Source organism: Somniosus microcephalus, chromosome 12 (assembly GCF_052327205.1).
Source record: "Somniosus microcephalus isolate GS21.2 chromosome 12, FLI_Smic_1.0, whole genome shotgun sequence".
Classification (NCBI taxonomy): domain Eukaryota; kingdom Metazoa; phylum Chordata; class Chondrichthyes; order Squaliformes; family Somniosidae; genus Somniosus; species Somniosus microcephalus.
In genome coordinates, this window is record NC_140998.1 from 73780099 (window position 1) to 73797277 (window position 17179).

A 17179-nucleotide genomic window follows, 5' to 3' on the forward strand; every position below is an offset into this window, starting at 1 on the left:
GCTTCGGCATCCTTGGGTGTGAGTTAACTGTCAAAAATGGCACCTCCCGCGCTTCCCCTTCTTCTCCACTGGCACAAAATGGCGTCTCCCGTGCTTTCCTTCCTTCCCGCGCTCGCCCTTCTTCTCCGCTGCGGCTTCTAAAAATGGCGTCTCCCGCGCTCTTCCTTCTTCTCCGCGGCTCAATGGCGTCTCCCGTGCTCCCCTTTCTTCACCCCGCGGACCCTGTTCAGCCCGTGAGCCCTGGCTGTGCTCTGCACGTTCTTTTTATATTTTTCGACGCTGCTCAGTCTAGAACCCGGCTGTTTCTTTACCCTCGCTCTCTCCGGTTTGTTTTCTTTTTCTCGACGCCGCTTGGTGTTCAACCCCCGGCTGTGCCCTACGCTCTTCACCCTCTGTCTTACCCCGTTGACGCTGCTCGGCTTTCTCTCCGCCGTCGGTTGGCTCCAGCCGCCGCTGCTCGGGAAGGGTCTGTGCTGGACCTGTCGTCGGCCTCTTGCTGCTCGTCGTGGCTGGGGAACCAAGCCCGGCTCTCCACAGCCTCCCCTGCGAAATTCAATCTCTGCCTGACGGCTGGGCGGTTGCTCGTGGTCGACGCCCGTGTTCCTGGCTTCGACTATTTTTTTTTTATGTTGCAGTTAAATTCGAATCGACACTCGTCGCCACTGTTGGATCCGTGATTCAGAGGATATGCTGTTATTAAATAATCACACGGATGCTGTACATTAACAATAAACAGGTCTTTACTGGAGGAGGGTAGTCTCAAGACTGGGGGTACAGAGGCATGTGCAAAGCTTATATACCGGTGTGGTCACTGCCGGTACTACAGTATACAGGAGCTGTAAAAGTAGTTCTGACTTAAAGGCACATACACTACAATACTGATGATTGGGTGAAAGCTGATAAGGAAGTAATTGGCCTGGTTAGATTTATCCAGTTTTATTGTGGACAGATTTCAAGATGGCTCCTGGGCTGGCAGCTCCTTACTGTGCACTTCTATCCTTGGCCATCCACTGCCATCCTTTCCCCTTTCTCCCCCATTCTTCTCTCTTCCACTATTTAAATTCCCCTGGCTCTGATAGTTGGTGTATTTTAGTCTTAACTACAAGTTAACTGCCAGTTTAAACCGCCCCCTGCCTGCCCCCTGCCCGCCCCCTGCCCTGACCATGCCCCCTGCCCATGCCCCTGCCCATGCCCCTGCCCATGCCCCTGACCATGCCCCTGACCATGCCCCTGACCATCCCCTGACCATACCTGCTCTCTGCTTTCCTCAGTGAGCGCTGGAGTTTTTTCAAATTTGGCCTCCAAATTCCTGGACTTCTCTGGACATCAAGACTACGCTTCTGCACTGGACTACACTGTAAGACTCAGCTGCTGTGTCCCTGATCTGCTGCTCAGTTGCATAAATTTTAAAGTAATTTTGATCAGCTTACAGCCTTCCCCCACCGCGCTGTTACCTGCTGAGCCTGTGACTGGCCTACTGGTTCTGTTGGTCTTTCAGCTTCAGCTATAGTCTGGTTCCTGGCTAGAAGTGCATTTCACGCTCCTGAGCTGAAGTGCATTTCTCCGCCGCTTCTGGATCTTATTGTGACCTCCAACTTTGCCACTTTTTTTTCCTGGCCTGCAACCGATTCTGCACACCTCCTGGATTATTGTTACCACGGAAATACCTCCATCAGTGCGTCCTCCGATACTCTACCCTTCAAATAGCTTCTGGACTTCACTCGCCCGCCACACCCGGCTCTGAACTTGGACAGCAGTTTGTTGATGTTTCATGCCAACTCTACCCTACCTACTTCAACTTTATCCCATCACGGGACCTCTGACCTTAACACTGGACTCCCTCCTATTGTCTCCTCTCTATTTCCCGTTTACTACTAGGATACATGTAGCCTAATAATTACTACGTAATCCGGCCTATGTAGCTTGAGTTTTCCGTGTCCATTTGCCTGCGCATTTTGACTGCCACTTCTATTTCCATTTTTTCTCCCCCTTTTTTACTTCTTTTCTCCTGTCGTCATGCCTCCTTTCATTTCTCCGCTCTCGGGTACTCTGCCCTCCCAAATCCCTGCCCCAACCCTTCAGCACTCCCCGACCTTCCTACTCTCCTGCTGCCATCCCAGGGTTGACTCCCTTTTAGATAAGCCTTCAGCTTCCCACTGTAACTCTCTTGACATCCCCCAAAGGGCTCATCGAGGCACTCATCGCTGTCTCCTTATGAGCAGATGCCCCAACTGCCCCATCCTCCTCTCTGGCCGACCTTCTCTCTCAGCCTGCCCACTGGGGGCTATTCTTGCCAATCTCCTCCCCGTCCAACTCACTCCTCCCCGTCCAACTCACCCCTCCCAGTGCTGACCCTGTGGACTCTGCCAATGGATCAGCCATCACCGATCCTCTCCGCATCTCCATCCAGAACGTCCGTTCACTTGTGAACAAGGCCCTGGTCATCCATGAGCTTATTGTGGATCATTGCATCAACATCATGGCTTTGACGGAAACCTGGCTGAGGGGTGCTGACACCTTCCCCCTAATTGAAGACTCCCCGCCTGGCTATACCTTCCACCACTTGTCCCGCCCAGATCGTCATGGTGGCGGTGTGGCTCTTATCACCAAATCACACCTTGGTCTGTCCCAGGGTTCCTCTGGCACTTTCTTCTCCTTTGAGCATCTCACCTTATTCCACCCCTCTCACCTCTCATTAAAATCTTCATTCTCTACCGCCCACGCAAGTACCATAAAAATTTTCTCACTGAGATATCTTCACTGCTTTCCTGTCTCAGCCTCTGCACCGAGTGTCTTCTGATCCTCTGTGATTTCAACCTCCATCTCAATTCATTATGCTCTCCCTCCTCTGAGTTTACTGCCCTCCTATCCTCCCTTAATCTCTCTCTCTCCATATAAACACCCCACCCCTTGACCGTGCCACCTCGTGTGGCCTCGCCAGTCCCATCGTGTCAATCACAGATACGGCCAGCTCTGATCACTTCCTTGTATTGCACTCCACCCACATCCCCCTTCCCCTTCCCAACCTTCCTTCCTTCTGTATCCACCCCGTAAGAAACTTTCTCCCAATTCACTTTCGAAATACCAACTGTCTAGCCTTTGGCCCTCCATTTCTGCAGCTACTGATCTGCTCAACTACACTCTCACCTTCACCTTTGATGCCCTAGTCCCCTTTAAAACCATTACTCTCTCTCACCCTGGCTGTTCCCCTGGTACGGCACTCATCTCTGCTCCCTTAAGTCCAATGGACGCAGACTGGAATGGATATGGTGGACAACTGGTTTAGCCATTCACTGCCAGATCTGGCTGGACCACATAAAGCAGTGTCGGATCCTGTTCCTGTCTGCCAAAACTGCTCACTATTCCAGAATCATCCTGGAATGCAAATATAACCCCGGCTTCTATTCTCTACTGCAAAATGTCTTCTTAACCCCCTCTCCCCTGTCACCTCCACCCTCACCTCCAACAACAAGTGCGAGGAGCTCATAGTCTCAATCTTCATGACAAAGAAGTCTATCAGTGTCAGCTGTGGCTCTGGGTCAGAAGGTTGTTGTAAAGTCTGTGGGTTGTGCAGTTAATAAATACACAGACTTCAGAAGTAACAAATAAAACAGGTCTTTACTATTCAAAGGTCCGGGCGAATCTGCCCAATAACTCCTGGCACAACACTTATATACTGGTGTGGTCACTATCGGTATTACAGTATACAGAAGCCAAACAAATAGTGCCACACCTAAAGTAGTTCCCTTAAAGGTAGACGGGTACATACACTACAATCCTCCCTTTTTAGCTTATTACTTACAGAGTCCCCGTTAAACATACATATCTTCAACTTCCTATAAAACAAATTACAGATATAATCTCGGTGGAGTCAATGTCATATAAAACAATTTACAAATATAATCTCGGTGGAAACAGTTCACAGGTTCAGTCTCTGCGGAAACAGTTCATAGATTCAGTCTCTGATCTTGACTCGTTCCGAACAACATTTCTTTGGTGTAGCCGGATTACCTGGCTAGCGTGACTCCTCCATAGCCTTTTTCTTGACGTAACAGCTTGAACCTTCGTCCTGTTGAACCAGCAGTGCGGACTTTTACAACCAACTGGCTGTCTTGACATTTTCCAGTTTTTCAACTAATTTAGCTCCTTTCGTAATGTCCTGCCTGGAATGGTAGAAGTGCTAATATTTTAGACAGTTATTATCTTCTGCTTCTTCTTTTTCTTTTATGCCTTTTTGAAACTCTCGGAGCTCCTTTCTCGGCTGCCAGCTGTAGCGCCACCAACTCTCTATGTTCCTTAGACCTTAAGTGCTTCCTCCGGATTTCAGCACTTTGAGAGTTCTCATCACAAGCTGGGCAGACCACATCCTCGTAATATTCAGTGTCACTCAACAGGTCATGGTAATATTCGGGTTCGTCCTGAGTTAGGCCAGCGAGAGAGACTTCTTCTTCCTCCTCACCCGTCTGGACGTTAGCTGACGGTGGTTCCTTCCCTAAACATCTTTCTTGAAAAGCCTTCTTCATGCATTCATATTCATCCTGCTCTTCCTGGGTTATCTGCCATTCCTTCACGACGGACCTCATTTGTGAGTTCAATACCTCCCTTTCCATCGGTAATTGCGTTATCAGGCTATTTAACCCTTCTACTGAAGTAACGGTTTCCACATTCTTCTGTTCACCTTGACGTGATTCAACGTACTTTTGGCATCCTTGTAAAATTTGTGTTGCCACCTCAGCTATCTCCATGACTTTTGAGAGCTCCGAACTCGTTCCCCCTGAAGATTGAAGCTCGTGTTCAGATTGTTCCCCTTGGAGAGTCTTGTCCTTCAGCATATGAAGGAGTTGGCTGACCGTTAACTCTTCCCTGGGAACACGGTGGATCAGAGTCTTCTCCATTTCCTCCACCTCTTTCTCCAATACTTCCACCTTACGGTCCTCTTGAACTTTGGCTTTCAGCGCTCGGAAAAGTTGCGCCCTGATGCTCTCCAGTTCATGTTCAGGGACCATTCTTACAGTGTCCTGTTCTTCCACTGAAAGGATTCCCAGTTGAATCTGTTCTTCAAGTTGTTGAACCTCGGTCATTGCCGCCTCATATTTGTCTTGGGTGTCCTTCAATGTTTTTATAAGTTCTTGGACATCCTGTCTTTCATGCTCTGCCATGATTTTCACCTCTAATTTCTCATCTATGGATGGATCTCCTACCGATGAGTCTGTCTTGGCCTTGAGCTCATCAAGAATTTCCTGCAGCCTTTGGACTTCTTGCTCATGTTCAACCTTTAGTTGTTCATATGCTTCTACTGAAACTAGCTTTTCGGAGGCTGCCGAGTTAACCCCCTCCAGAATTGTAGCCTGGGCCTGTTCATACTGTTCTTTCAACTTCTCACACTCTGCTTGTAAGGAGTCGTAGAGAAGAACTGGAATAAAATCCTGGCTCCCTGAAGATTCCTCTTCCTTTGGTTCATTCTGTAAATATTCTAGTTCCTGAACAGCATCAGGGGAATGTGATTGGTATTTGACCACGATGGCTCTATGGTCGCTCTCTGCTTGAGCTAGCTGTCTCTGTAGTCTTTCCAGGTTCTCCCATTCGGTGTCCCAGAACCTTTCCATATTTTTCATCTCTTGTACGAGACGGTCACTCAACTGTTCTAATTGTTGTCGTACTTTGACATAAGTTTGCGTCCGAGCTCGGTGTTCTTCCGTCATGGATGAATCCTTTGCTTGAACAGGCTCAGAATTCTCTGTCAACCTGGAGTTCTGCTCTGCAGCTTTATTCTTCTTGGTACCATAAGTCCTTCTGCATGTCTTCGTTTTCTTTCCCATCGTCGGCAAGTCCCTTTTAGCCTTGTCTTCCATATTCGACTTGGTCTTATCATCATCCATTTCAGAATCTGAGCTAATAGCTTGCACCGAGTCCTCCCTCATTATGGCTTTTAGGTAATGCCATTCCATGTCTATTTTCTTAATCCACTCCCGTCCTAGAAGTGGTGGTCCTCCCTCAGGTAATACGTACAAGTTCATTCTTGGGTGTTCTTTACCCCTATCTCTCACCTTGACTCTTATTTTCCCCACGGGGTATACGTTATGCCCCGTGTATGTCTGTAATACGAACTTGGTATTTCTTAAAGGTATGTGAGAGAATAGCCGGTGGTAGTCCCTTCGGTTGATGACTGATAGAGCTGATCCAGTGTCCAGCTCCATTCTTACTTGGACTCCAGCTATTTTTAGTATGACCCAGATGGCCTGTAGATCCGTTTCTTTACCCATATTGTGGATTCTCAGACTACCCAGCTCCTGGTTGTTTGGGTCTGAGTCTGAATTCTGTTCGTCTGAACTCTTCTCAGCCACCTTGTGTACCTTGTTGTACTTTTCTTGTGGTGGCTTCCTTTGATTATTGGTCTTTTTCCCGGACCGGCATACCTTCGCGATGTGACCCAGTTTGCCACATTTCCTACACTCTTGGTTCTTAAACCAGCATTGATTCTGGTCATGCGTGGTCTTCCCACAACGGTAGCATTTTGTTGTGCTTGAAGTAATTTGGTCCACCCCAAGTGCCGCCGCCTTTAGTTGCATTTCCGCCGTTCCTTTCGCTGCGGCTTCGTGCGATGCAGCTATAAGGACAGCCCTGTCCAGTGTGAGGTCGTTCTCTTCCAGTAGTCGCTTCTGCGTCCCTTCTTTGGACAATCCGCATACGAACTTGTCCCGCAGCGCTTCTGTCAGATTCCCTCCGAACTGGCAGTATTTCGCTAGCCTACGCAGTTCGACCAAGTATTCCGCATTGCTTTCGTCTTTCTTCTGCGTTCTTGCGTAGAATTTGAATCGTTCAGCCAGCATCAGCGGTGTGGGGTTCAAATGGTCCTTTAGCACAGCCACAATCTCTTCGAAGGTCTGATCCGCTGGTTTATTTGGTGCTATTAGATGCTTCAAGAGCCCGTATGTTTTTGCCCCCATCGAGTTTAGCAATGTTATCGCCTTGTCGTCTTCCTCTATTTTGTTGGCTTCGCAATAGATCTCTATGCGTTCCACGTACGTGGCCCAGTCTTCTATTTCAGAATTAAAGTCGTTAATATTCCCTCGCTTAGGCATATTTCTTCCCTTGGGAGCAGCACCAGTATTTCTTTAAGTATTCTTATTTATTTGTTTGTTTCTAAGATGGCGGTTTTCCCGCGAAATCGGCGGTTTCCCGCTCTTTCCTTCTCTCCCCGCCCACTTCAATGGCGGTATGTCAATCAAGATGGCGGTTTTCCCGCGAAAATGGCGGTTTCCCGCTCTTCCTTTCTCGCCCCGCCCACTTCAATGGCGGTTTCCCGCTTCTGGCGTCTTCTCCGCCTAATGGCGGCTTCCCGCGTTTCTTCCCGGTGGAAGGGGTACGCTTCCCCCACAGCGGACAGGTTCAGCCGCTGGCTGGCTTCCGCACAGCTCCCCTTACTCGGCTATGTCTTTTCCTCCCGCCCGCACGGCCCAACCGGCGCTGGGTACACCCCGTTAACGGAGGACAGTTCAGCCGCTGGACTGGCTCTCGCGCAGTCTCTCTTTCCGTACCCGGCTCTGTCGCTCTCTCACCCGCACGTTCGGTGCTACCGGCCCTGGGTACCCCGTTGGTGGAGAACAGTTCAGCCGCTGGACTGGCTCTCGCGCAGTCTCTCACCCCGTTTTCGGCTGTGTCTCTCACCCACTCCCGCACGTTCGGTTTTGCCGGCTCGGAGTTCCCCGTTGGTGGAGAACAGCTCAGCCGCTGGACTGGCTCCTCGCAGTCTCTCTCTCCGCACCCGGCTCTCACCCGCACGGTTCCCGTTCGCCTCCCTAGCCCTCTCGCAGACCGGTGTTTCCCTCCCTGGCTGCGGCTGGGTTTCTCTTCCCGCGCCTACTCGCAGGCTCAGTGCTTCGTGGCTGCGGTCGCTGCCCGGATTTTTCCCGCCGATCGCGGTCCGGCTGTCACCCGACGCCGTTGGACCCGACTTTTGGCCGGCACAGCTCCCCCTCGACCGAGGTCGAGTGCTCTGCCCTTATCCTCCGGATACTTCTACACCTTCCCCTACTCACAATCTCTTCGGCCGCCTTGTTCCCTGCTGATCGGCTCACTCCGCACTGTGGTAGAAGGGTAGTCAGTGCCTGTTGCTAATGGAAGCTTTGTTGCTAAAGTCTTCCACCTTTCTCCTGCTGCAGCCTCGTGTTTTCTTCCAGCAGCACGACGAGGGCGGTTGCCTCTCTTCGACGCTCTTCTTGCTTTGGTAATCTTGCCGCAGGGTACGATCGGACTCGTCGCCACTGTAAAGTCTGTGGGTTGTGCAGTTAATAAATACACAGACTTCAGAAGTAACAAATAAAACAGGTCTTTACTATTCGAAGGTCCGGGCGAATCTGCCCAATAACTCCTGGCACAACACTTATATACTGGTGTGGTCACTATCGGTATTACAGCATACAGAAGCCAAACAAATAGTGCCACACCTAAAGTAGTTCCCTTAAAGGTAGACGGGTACATACACTACAGTTGTGGGTTCAAGTCTCACTCCAGGGACTTGAGCACTTGGGCTGACACTCCAGCGCAATTCTGAGGGAGTGCTGCACTGTCAGAGGTGCCATCTTTTAGATGAGATGTTAAACCGAGGCCCCATCTGTGTTCTCAGGTGGATGTATAAGATCCCATAGCACTATTTTGAAGAAGAGCAGGTGAGTTAGCCCCGGTGTCCTGGCCAATATTTATCCCTCAATCAACATAACAAAAACAGATTATCCAGTCATTATCACATTGTTGTTTGTGGGAGCTTGCTGTGTACAAATTGGCTGCTGCGTTTCCCACGTTACAAGAGTGACTACGCTCCAAAAGTACTTCATTGGCTGCAAAGCGCTTTGAGATGTCCAGTGGTCATGAAAGGCGCTATATAAATGTAAGTCTTCTTTTTTCTTTATCCGTTCAGCTGCCTCAGTCGCTTCCTTCCCTTCCCAGCCCCCTGTCCTAGCCCTGAATTCACATCTTTCTCTAGTTTCTCTCCTATCTCCCCTCATGCCCTCTCTAAGCTCATCCTGTCCATGAGACCCACCTCCTGCTCCAACGATTCTATTCCCACTAAACAACTGACCACCCAACTTCCCTTCCTGGCTCCCATGTTGGCTGATATTGGTAATGGTTCTCTCTCCTCAGGTACTGTCTCCCCCCCTTCAAATCTGCCGTCATCAGAAAACCAACCCTTGACCAATGTTCCCTTTAAGCTGTGTGGCTGCGCAGTGCTCTGCAACTCTGGTGCAGCTGGCTCACTGGCTTTAAAATAGGAAAAAACGCTCAGGCACAGAATTTTGAATGGGCCACGCAGCACCTTAAAGGGGCCGCACACCCAAAAATAAATTATAGGGAACATTGCCCTTGACCCCTCCATCCTTGCAAACTACCGCCCCATGTCCAACCTCCCTTTCCTCTCCAAAGTCCTTGAATGTGTTGTTGCCTCCCAAATCCGTGCTCATCTTTCCCGGAGCTCCATGTTTGAATCCCTCCCATCAGGTTTCCGCCGCTGCCACAGTACCAAAACGGCTCTTATCAAAGTCAAAAATGACATCCTATGTGACTGTGACAATGGTAAACTATCCCTCCTCGTCCTTCTCAACCTGTCTGCAGCCTTTGACACGGTTGACCACACCATCCTCCTCCAACACCTCTCCACCGTCGTCCAGCTGGTGGGACTGCACTCGCCTGGTTCCATTCTTAGCCAGCGAATCACCAGCAACAGCTTCTCTTCCTGCTCCCGCACTGTTACCTCTGGTGTTCCCCAAGGATCTATCCTTGGCCCCCTCCTATTTCTCATCTACATGCTGCCCCTCGGTGACTTCATCCGAAAACAGTGTCAGTTTCCACATGTATGCCGAGGACACCCAGCTCTACGTCATCACCACTTCTCTCGGCCCCTCCACTATCTCTAAATGTCAGACTGCTTGTCCGACATCCAGTACTGGACGAGCAGAAATTTCCTTCAACTAAATATTGGGAAGGCCGAAGCCATTGTCTTCAGTCCCCGCTACAAACTCTCTTCCCTAGCCACTGACTCCACCCCTCTCTCTCCCTGGCAAATGTCTGAGGCTGAACCAGATTGTTCGCAACTTTGGTATCATATTTGACTACGTGGTGAGCACCAACCACACAACCACGCCATAACAAAGACGGCCTATTTCCACCTCCATAACGTCATCGTCCCCGTCCTTGCCTCAGCTCATTTGCTGCTGAAACCCTCATCCATGCCTTTGTTACCTCTAGACTTGACTATTCCAACACACTCCTGGCCGGACTCCCACGTTTTACGCTCCATAAACTTGAGGTCATCCAAACCTCTGCTGCCCGTGTCCTAACTCGCACCAAGTCCCGTTCACTGATCGCCCCTGTGCTCGCTGACCTACATTGGCTCCCGGTTAAGCAAAACGTCGATGTTAAAACTCTCATCCTTGTTTTCAAATCCCTCCATGGCCTCGCCCCTCCCTATCTCTGAAATCTCCTCCAGCCCCACAACCCCCCCGAGATATCTGCGCTCCTCTAATTCTGCCCTTTTGAGCATCCCTGATTATAATTGCTCCACCACTGATGGCTGTGCCTTCAGCTGTCTAGGCCCTAAGCTCTGGAATTCCCTGCCTAAACCTTTTCACCTCTCTACCTCTCTTTCCTCCTTTAAGACGCTCCTTAAACCTACCTCTTTGACCCTCTGCCCTAATTTCTCCTTATGTGGCTTGATGCCAAATTTTATTTGCTAACGCTTCTGTGAAGCACCTTGGGACGTTTTACTACGTTAAAGGTGCTATATAAATACAAGTTGTTGTTGTTGATGGGACGTATCTACTTTTCTGTGATGTGCTTTGGAATGGCCTGAGGATGCGAATTGTGATATAAATACAAGTTGTTTTTCTTATTCTTTTCTTTTCATTTTCTTCATTTTTCTTTTCTAAATAAATATATTTGTGTATCACCCCATTCAATACTTATAGCTTATTTCACCCTCTGGTTTAATTTTTCAAACCATTTGTCTTTAAAACCTACTCATCCTGTGCTTTCTGATTATTCAATAATCAAGAATACAACATTTAATAGTTTCTTCCAACCTTATTTTTCAAGCCTCGTTTGCCTGATGTGCCTCTTCCCTGAAACATTGTGATCTCATTGCACATATCTTTTAATCCTCCCTCCTTCACTGCGTGGAATACTCCAAGACCACAATGCATTCCATCTGATCACTTGGCTGAGAACTGGTGGAATTGGGCCACGGGTGTCGATGAATTTGTCAGTCAAGGTGGAGGTTTGAACTTGGATCCCTTCTATGAGTTATAGAAATTCCAGTCAACCATTACATCTGGCATTATACAGCAGTGAACCCAAAGAATTTTTTAGGCTTGCAAAAGAGATTCTACTCCCAATTGTTTTCATATATGTAGATGAGTATTGCTCAGATTTTGGAGGGAGGGGGTTTGTCTTTTGCTTCAAACTGTAAATGTATCTTTTTTTATTAAGTAAATCTTATTGGCTTCCAGGTACTTCAAATTGGTCTTTTGACTACTTCAATTCTACAACTGGAGTGGGTCTGCTCATTAACCAGACTTTGGAAAATAATGAAAAGGCTGATGATACAGCTCACTATCAGCTGAAGAGTCTGTTTCAAAGAGATTGGAATTCCAACTATTCTGTAACCTTGGATGATTTGAGAGATAATCCCACTTTTCCATTGCAAATGAATGGACTAATATGATGCTTTGTAGGTGCTTTCAGGAAAAAAAAATTCTCAGCCTCAGTGTCATACTTACTAATTATATCTGGAAGGATTTTGTTGGAAGTTAGCGGAAGAAAACTGTTTAAAAATAAACCATTATATTATTGAAAGTGAGCTACAGCTAGCAAGATTGAAATACTTGCTTGCCATATGTATAAATACAAGTTAAGCTGTTAAGTAACAATGAGGTTTTGAATATTGGGGGTAAAATATTTCAGTTATTACAAATGCACTGAAGGTACTTGATGGGAAGTTCTGATTTATGAAAGTGAGTGTCTCAGAGCAGTGTCAGGGCATGGAACTCACAATGACCTGAGGTTGTATTCACACACCAACTTTAACGTTGCAACAAAACAATCAGCATTTTTGCTGCGATGCTGAAGATGTCGTGTGAACAGGAACGAACGGTAATCACCTCAGATTACATTGGAATGGAGGCGCAGATCTCCAACCCCAGCACCTACTGGTTTAACACCCAGACCACAATTTGAAGGTGGCCTTCAGCAGTTTGGGTTCAGGAAGTGATCGGGAGCAAGTGAAACAGAATGATGTCATCACACGGTGATCTCATCATCTGACCAAGCCCCGCCCACCTGGGGGCTAAAGTCGTGAATGGAACATTTGTGCCCAAGTCATTTTCAAGCAGCTTCCTCACATTACTGACAACCTAACTTGAGGCACACCCTGCCTTCTGGTGAGTACACTCCGTGCATCGTAACGTCACGAACGTAAGTGTAATAAATTTGCGGTGTCCAGCAGCTCCAGACTGTTAAATCCAACAAGCTGGGCTTAGATTGTGGAGGCACCAGTATGGGCTGGCTCTCCAAACCCGGTGTACTGGGGGGAGATTCACTCTCAGTTTGTCCACCGCAGTGTGGATGTACTGTAAGGTACTGCTCCAGATGTAATGCTTGACATCCCTAATGGCATCTTCTTTTTTTAAATACATGTTTCCAGTATGAATGCAATGATTCTTCTGATAAGATCACACCACACGATTGAGGAAAAATGTTTTTCATGAGTGAAAAGAAAATGTTGCTCGTTTGAGGTGAAGCCCCTCTCTGAGGTTGGGTGATACAGAAAGACCAAAATCATGGTCCAATCACTGGCACAAATCTCTATTTAATGAATCATGTATGCTGTGTAATTTGTAATTCATTTCAAAAAATAGTCATAAATACAATAATATCAACCAACACTTCAAGCAAACTCCACCACTCCCCGCCCTCCCCCCTCCCCCACCCCCGAATAACTGGTCAATCATTTCATTTTCTGTTTTTGTGGGACCTTGCTGTGCACAATTGGCTACCATATTTGCTTACATAACAACAAATAACTGGACTTCTAAAGTAATTGATTGGTAGGTGTTTTAAGATGTCCTGAGGAAATGATAAGGCACGATATAAATGCAAGTTCTTACCTTCTTTCTTTAAAATATGTATGTTTTACAAGTTAAAAAAGAAATTCAACATTATTGCAATGAGCAACACAGATTGACCCCTGCACATATTGACAACGTATAAAGTATGTCTATAAACTCTATATAAACCTATTAGCAATTTCTGTATTCTGAATCACATATTTTAGGATGTCACAGTATCTTCTGGTTAATAATGTCATTCATATCATCAGCTTTAAAACCTGCTTCAACTCATAATCAAATGCCTCAAGATGTTTCCTAGTGTTTCATTAGCTTTAACAATAGCGTCACACATAGAATCATTGGGTGGCGCCCTTTTGGCTATATATTCAGTAGTAGTGCCCCAAGCAGGAGGCGGGGTGCTCCTGGAAAGCAGTCCACTTCCAGCTTGGGGCGCTACTACTGAATTTCACGGCGCTACGTGATTAAAGGGGAGGGGCCAAGCACCGCGCACACTGGGGCTCTGCTGGACTACCAGGGAGCGGGGTGCTGTGAAAATAGCCCGGCACTCAAGAGGAGTGCCGGGCTGAGCGATCGCGGCCGGCACCTCACGTAAAAAAGTGAAAGGGGGCAGGTGCTGGCAGTCGGCCAAAATAAAAATTGCTGCCTGACACCTACCCTTTAAGTAGCGCCGCCGCTGCTGCTAAAATGCCCCCTGATCCTGTCGGACATACCGTCCGGCAATAGGTCAGGGGGCGCAAGGCAAGTTTGCAGCCGGGGCGCAAGCGGGGCACTGCGCACAGTGATGACGTCATCACCAGTGGCGCAGGGCACTACCAGCTACCGCCCAGGCGCTTGGGGATTTGTGCCCCGTTATCGCCCCCCGGGGGCGCCAATGAGAGGCACAAACCAAAACAATTTTCCCCCCATATAATCATAGAATGGTTACAGCACAGAAGGAGGCCATTCAGCCTATCAAGCCCGTGCCGGCTCTCTGCAAGAGCACTTCAGCTAGTCCAACTCCCCCGCCCTTTCCCCGTAACCCTGCAATTTTTTTTCCGTCAGATACTTATCCAATTCCCTTTTGAAAGCCACAATTGAATCTGCCTCCACTACCCTTTCAGGCAGTGCATTCCAGATCATAACCACTCACTGCGTAAAGAAGTTTTTCCTCATGCCGCCTTTAGTTCTTTTGCCAATCACCTTAAATCTGTGTCCTCTGGTTCTCGACCCTTCCGCCAATGGGAACAGTTTCTCTCTATCTACTCTGTCCAGACCCCTCATGATTTTGAACACTTCTATCAAATCTCCACTCAACCTTCTCTGCTCCACGTAACTGAAGCTCCTCATCCCTGGAAACCATTCTTGTAAATCTTTTCTGCACCCTCTCTAAGGACTTCACATCCTTCCTAAAGTGCGGTGCCCAGAATTGGACACAATACTCCAGTTGAGGCCGAACCAGTGTTTTATAAAGGTTCATCATAACTTCCTTGCTTTTGTACTCTATGCCTCGATACTTCCATATATAGTTTCCAGCAAATATGGACATAAAAGATCCAGTGGCACAATTCAGAGAGGAGCTGGGGAGTTCTCCCAATGTCCTCATTAACATTTATCCATCAACCAACATCACTAAAACTGATTATCTAGTCATTTATCTTATTACTGTTGATGGGACCTTGCTATGTGCAAATTGCCTGCTATGTTTCCCTACATTACAACAGTTGCTGCAGTGACTGCACTTCATTGGCTGTAAAGGGCTTTGGAACGTCTTGCAGTGATGAAAGCGGTTGTATAAATCCAAGTTTATTTTTCTTTATTTTTAGTTAATAATCACATCCAATTCCTTTCCCTTTTCCATCTCTGCTAATCGATACTGTTACTTGTTCCACTGTATATTGTAAATTTATATACATTAAATTCTATCTGCCATTCCTTAGGCTATCCAGTTAACACACCGTGGTCCTTTTGAACACTGCTAAACACTCTTATAGTACAGGTTGACTATCCCTTATCCGAAAACCTTGGGACCAGCTGTGTTTCGGTTTTTGGAAATTTTCGGATTTCAGAAGGTATTATTTCAGACTGGGAAACTCTGAACGTTAAATTAATTTGGTAATTAGTATTTGTATTTAATATAAATTTTAAAAGTTCAGGCTACCTCTTGCGACTGTTGCGTGTCTCATTCCCCTTCCTGCTTCTCTGTGCTGCCGCTCCCAGTCTGTTTACAGCTCCCCCTGCTCCGTATCTGAATTCCTTGACTTAGTGGGGGTCTGGGGCTCGACTGCCGCCGCCAGTTGTGGGAAAGCCGGATATCGGCTGACTCCTACGCTGAGCTGGCCTGCAAATCAGGTCAGAAAAGCATCGGCCGCGTCAGGTCATGTTTGGCGCCACTCGGGTTATGTCGTGCGCACGACTTACGCTCCACAAAAAAACTTTCGGTTTTCAGAGATTTTCGGTTTTCAGAAGTGCGGATAAAGGATAGTCTACCTGTAGTCACCTGGCTGCCTAGACATTGTTAGCAAATTTTAAATTATTACTAAAATACCTTCCTTTAAAGAAATTATTTAGAAGTATACATTCTGAATCTAATTAGCCAGATACGAGCACGGATTAGGTACAAACTAACTATTGTAGGCATGGCATCGAGCTGAACTGAATTAGAAACAAATGTGGAACAGTCTACTCCATTTCATATTCCAGAATGAGCCCAGGAGGAATAGCAACTGCTAGCATGTAGTAGATACAGGGCGCCTTCCTCATAAATGCAGTTGTTCTTTTTCATGAGCTCTTTTTATAGGGAATTCTACAGGACCTAGTCCTTTGGTTGGGTATAAAGCACATTTAAAAAATGTGCCAGCACAAGAGATCGGGTGGGAAAGTGGAGTTGAGGTTGATGATCAGTCATGATCTTATTGAATGGCAGAACAGGCTCGAGGGGCCGTATGGCCTGCTCCTGCTCTTACTTCTTATGTTCTTATGAAAGGCTAATTTGGTGAATGCACTGCATGATGTGCAATTCTGGCGTGCAGACCAGGAAAGTCCCAGGTTGTTTTCCTCATCTGTGCTGAGTTAGCTGATTTCAGCCTAGGTGGCAGCAGTAGGAGCGCTACAATTGACCTTAATCGCCATAGTTTAACGAGAGAGAGAAAAAAATAAGACAAGCTTTTTGTTCCAATTGCCAACCAGTGATCCTGCAGGAAAGTGCTTGTGTTTTGGCCTTTGACCAAATTGGACAGGACAGGATTGGGTTCAGTTCTGTTACCGACACCATTGAATAACCCTCCAATGCTCACTGTCTAAGCTCAAGCAAGAAGTTTGGGCACTTGGGCGAGATACAGAGGGGCTGCTGGTGCCCTCGAAACCAGGCTACAATTAATCTTTAGGAGAAAATGGAAACAAAATGTGGCAGTGCTGATGTGATGTGCTCACCCTGTAAATGGCAAATAAAATTCAACTTTTAAAGAGTTAACTTGTTTTTCCATTCAAATGAAATCTGGTTTAAGGCAATTTGAGCCATTGTTGTAAAGCTTAGTAAAATGGCAAATCCTAGAATTACAGCAAATGTACAGAAACATTGATCACTTTTTGGATTATGCTACATGATGTATGATGTCTCTTTTGTTTCAAGTTCTGTACAATAATACACTGTACAGTTACAATGAGATCTATTTTGTTGAAAATTTTCATGCATGTATTAAATAAAACATTTCTAACATAAAATAAATAACTCCTTTTTAACCGAAATAATCAAATACAGCTACTGCAAAGTATAACCAAAGAACTAGATTTTAGGAAAAAAAAGGCCTGCTTTAGGGGAGTTCCATCTTTGAAGCTGATTGCGGTATGCAAGTCTCAGAGGAACTGATTAGCCTAGTGGGACAGGGCACTTTAGACAATAGTGGCCAATAATAACATTTGATAAACTGCTGCTATCTCCCTTATGTGGAATTGAAATTTATTTCATATAAGATAACAATCCAACCAGGACTATTTGCCAAAAACATTTCACAGGTAGAGAGGGATGTGGCAATGGAGAGATTTATAGTTGGGAACAAGGAATTTGAAGTTGATACATTGGA

The 17179-nt window shown here is 46.9% G+C and overlaps 1 protein-coding gene across 1 annotated transcript in view; it reads left to right on the plus strand.

The window, feature by feature from the left end:
- Positions 1-16827, plus strand: part of LOC147109305 (5'-3' exonuclease PLD3-like) — a 97273-nt gene extending 80446 nt beyond the window's left edge. The window contains exon 11 of the mRNA XM_086003121.1: positions 11502-16827. Within this exon, the coding sequence (XP_085859247.1) occupies positions 11502-11716 (215 nt within the window). The 3' untranslated portion in view covers positions 11717-16827. The remainder of the gene's footprint in view (positions 1-11501) is intronic.
- The last annotated feature ends 352 nt before the right edge of the window (positions 16828-17179 follow it).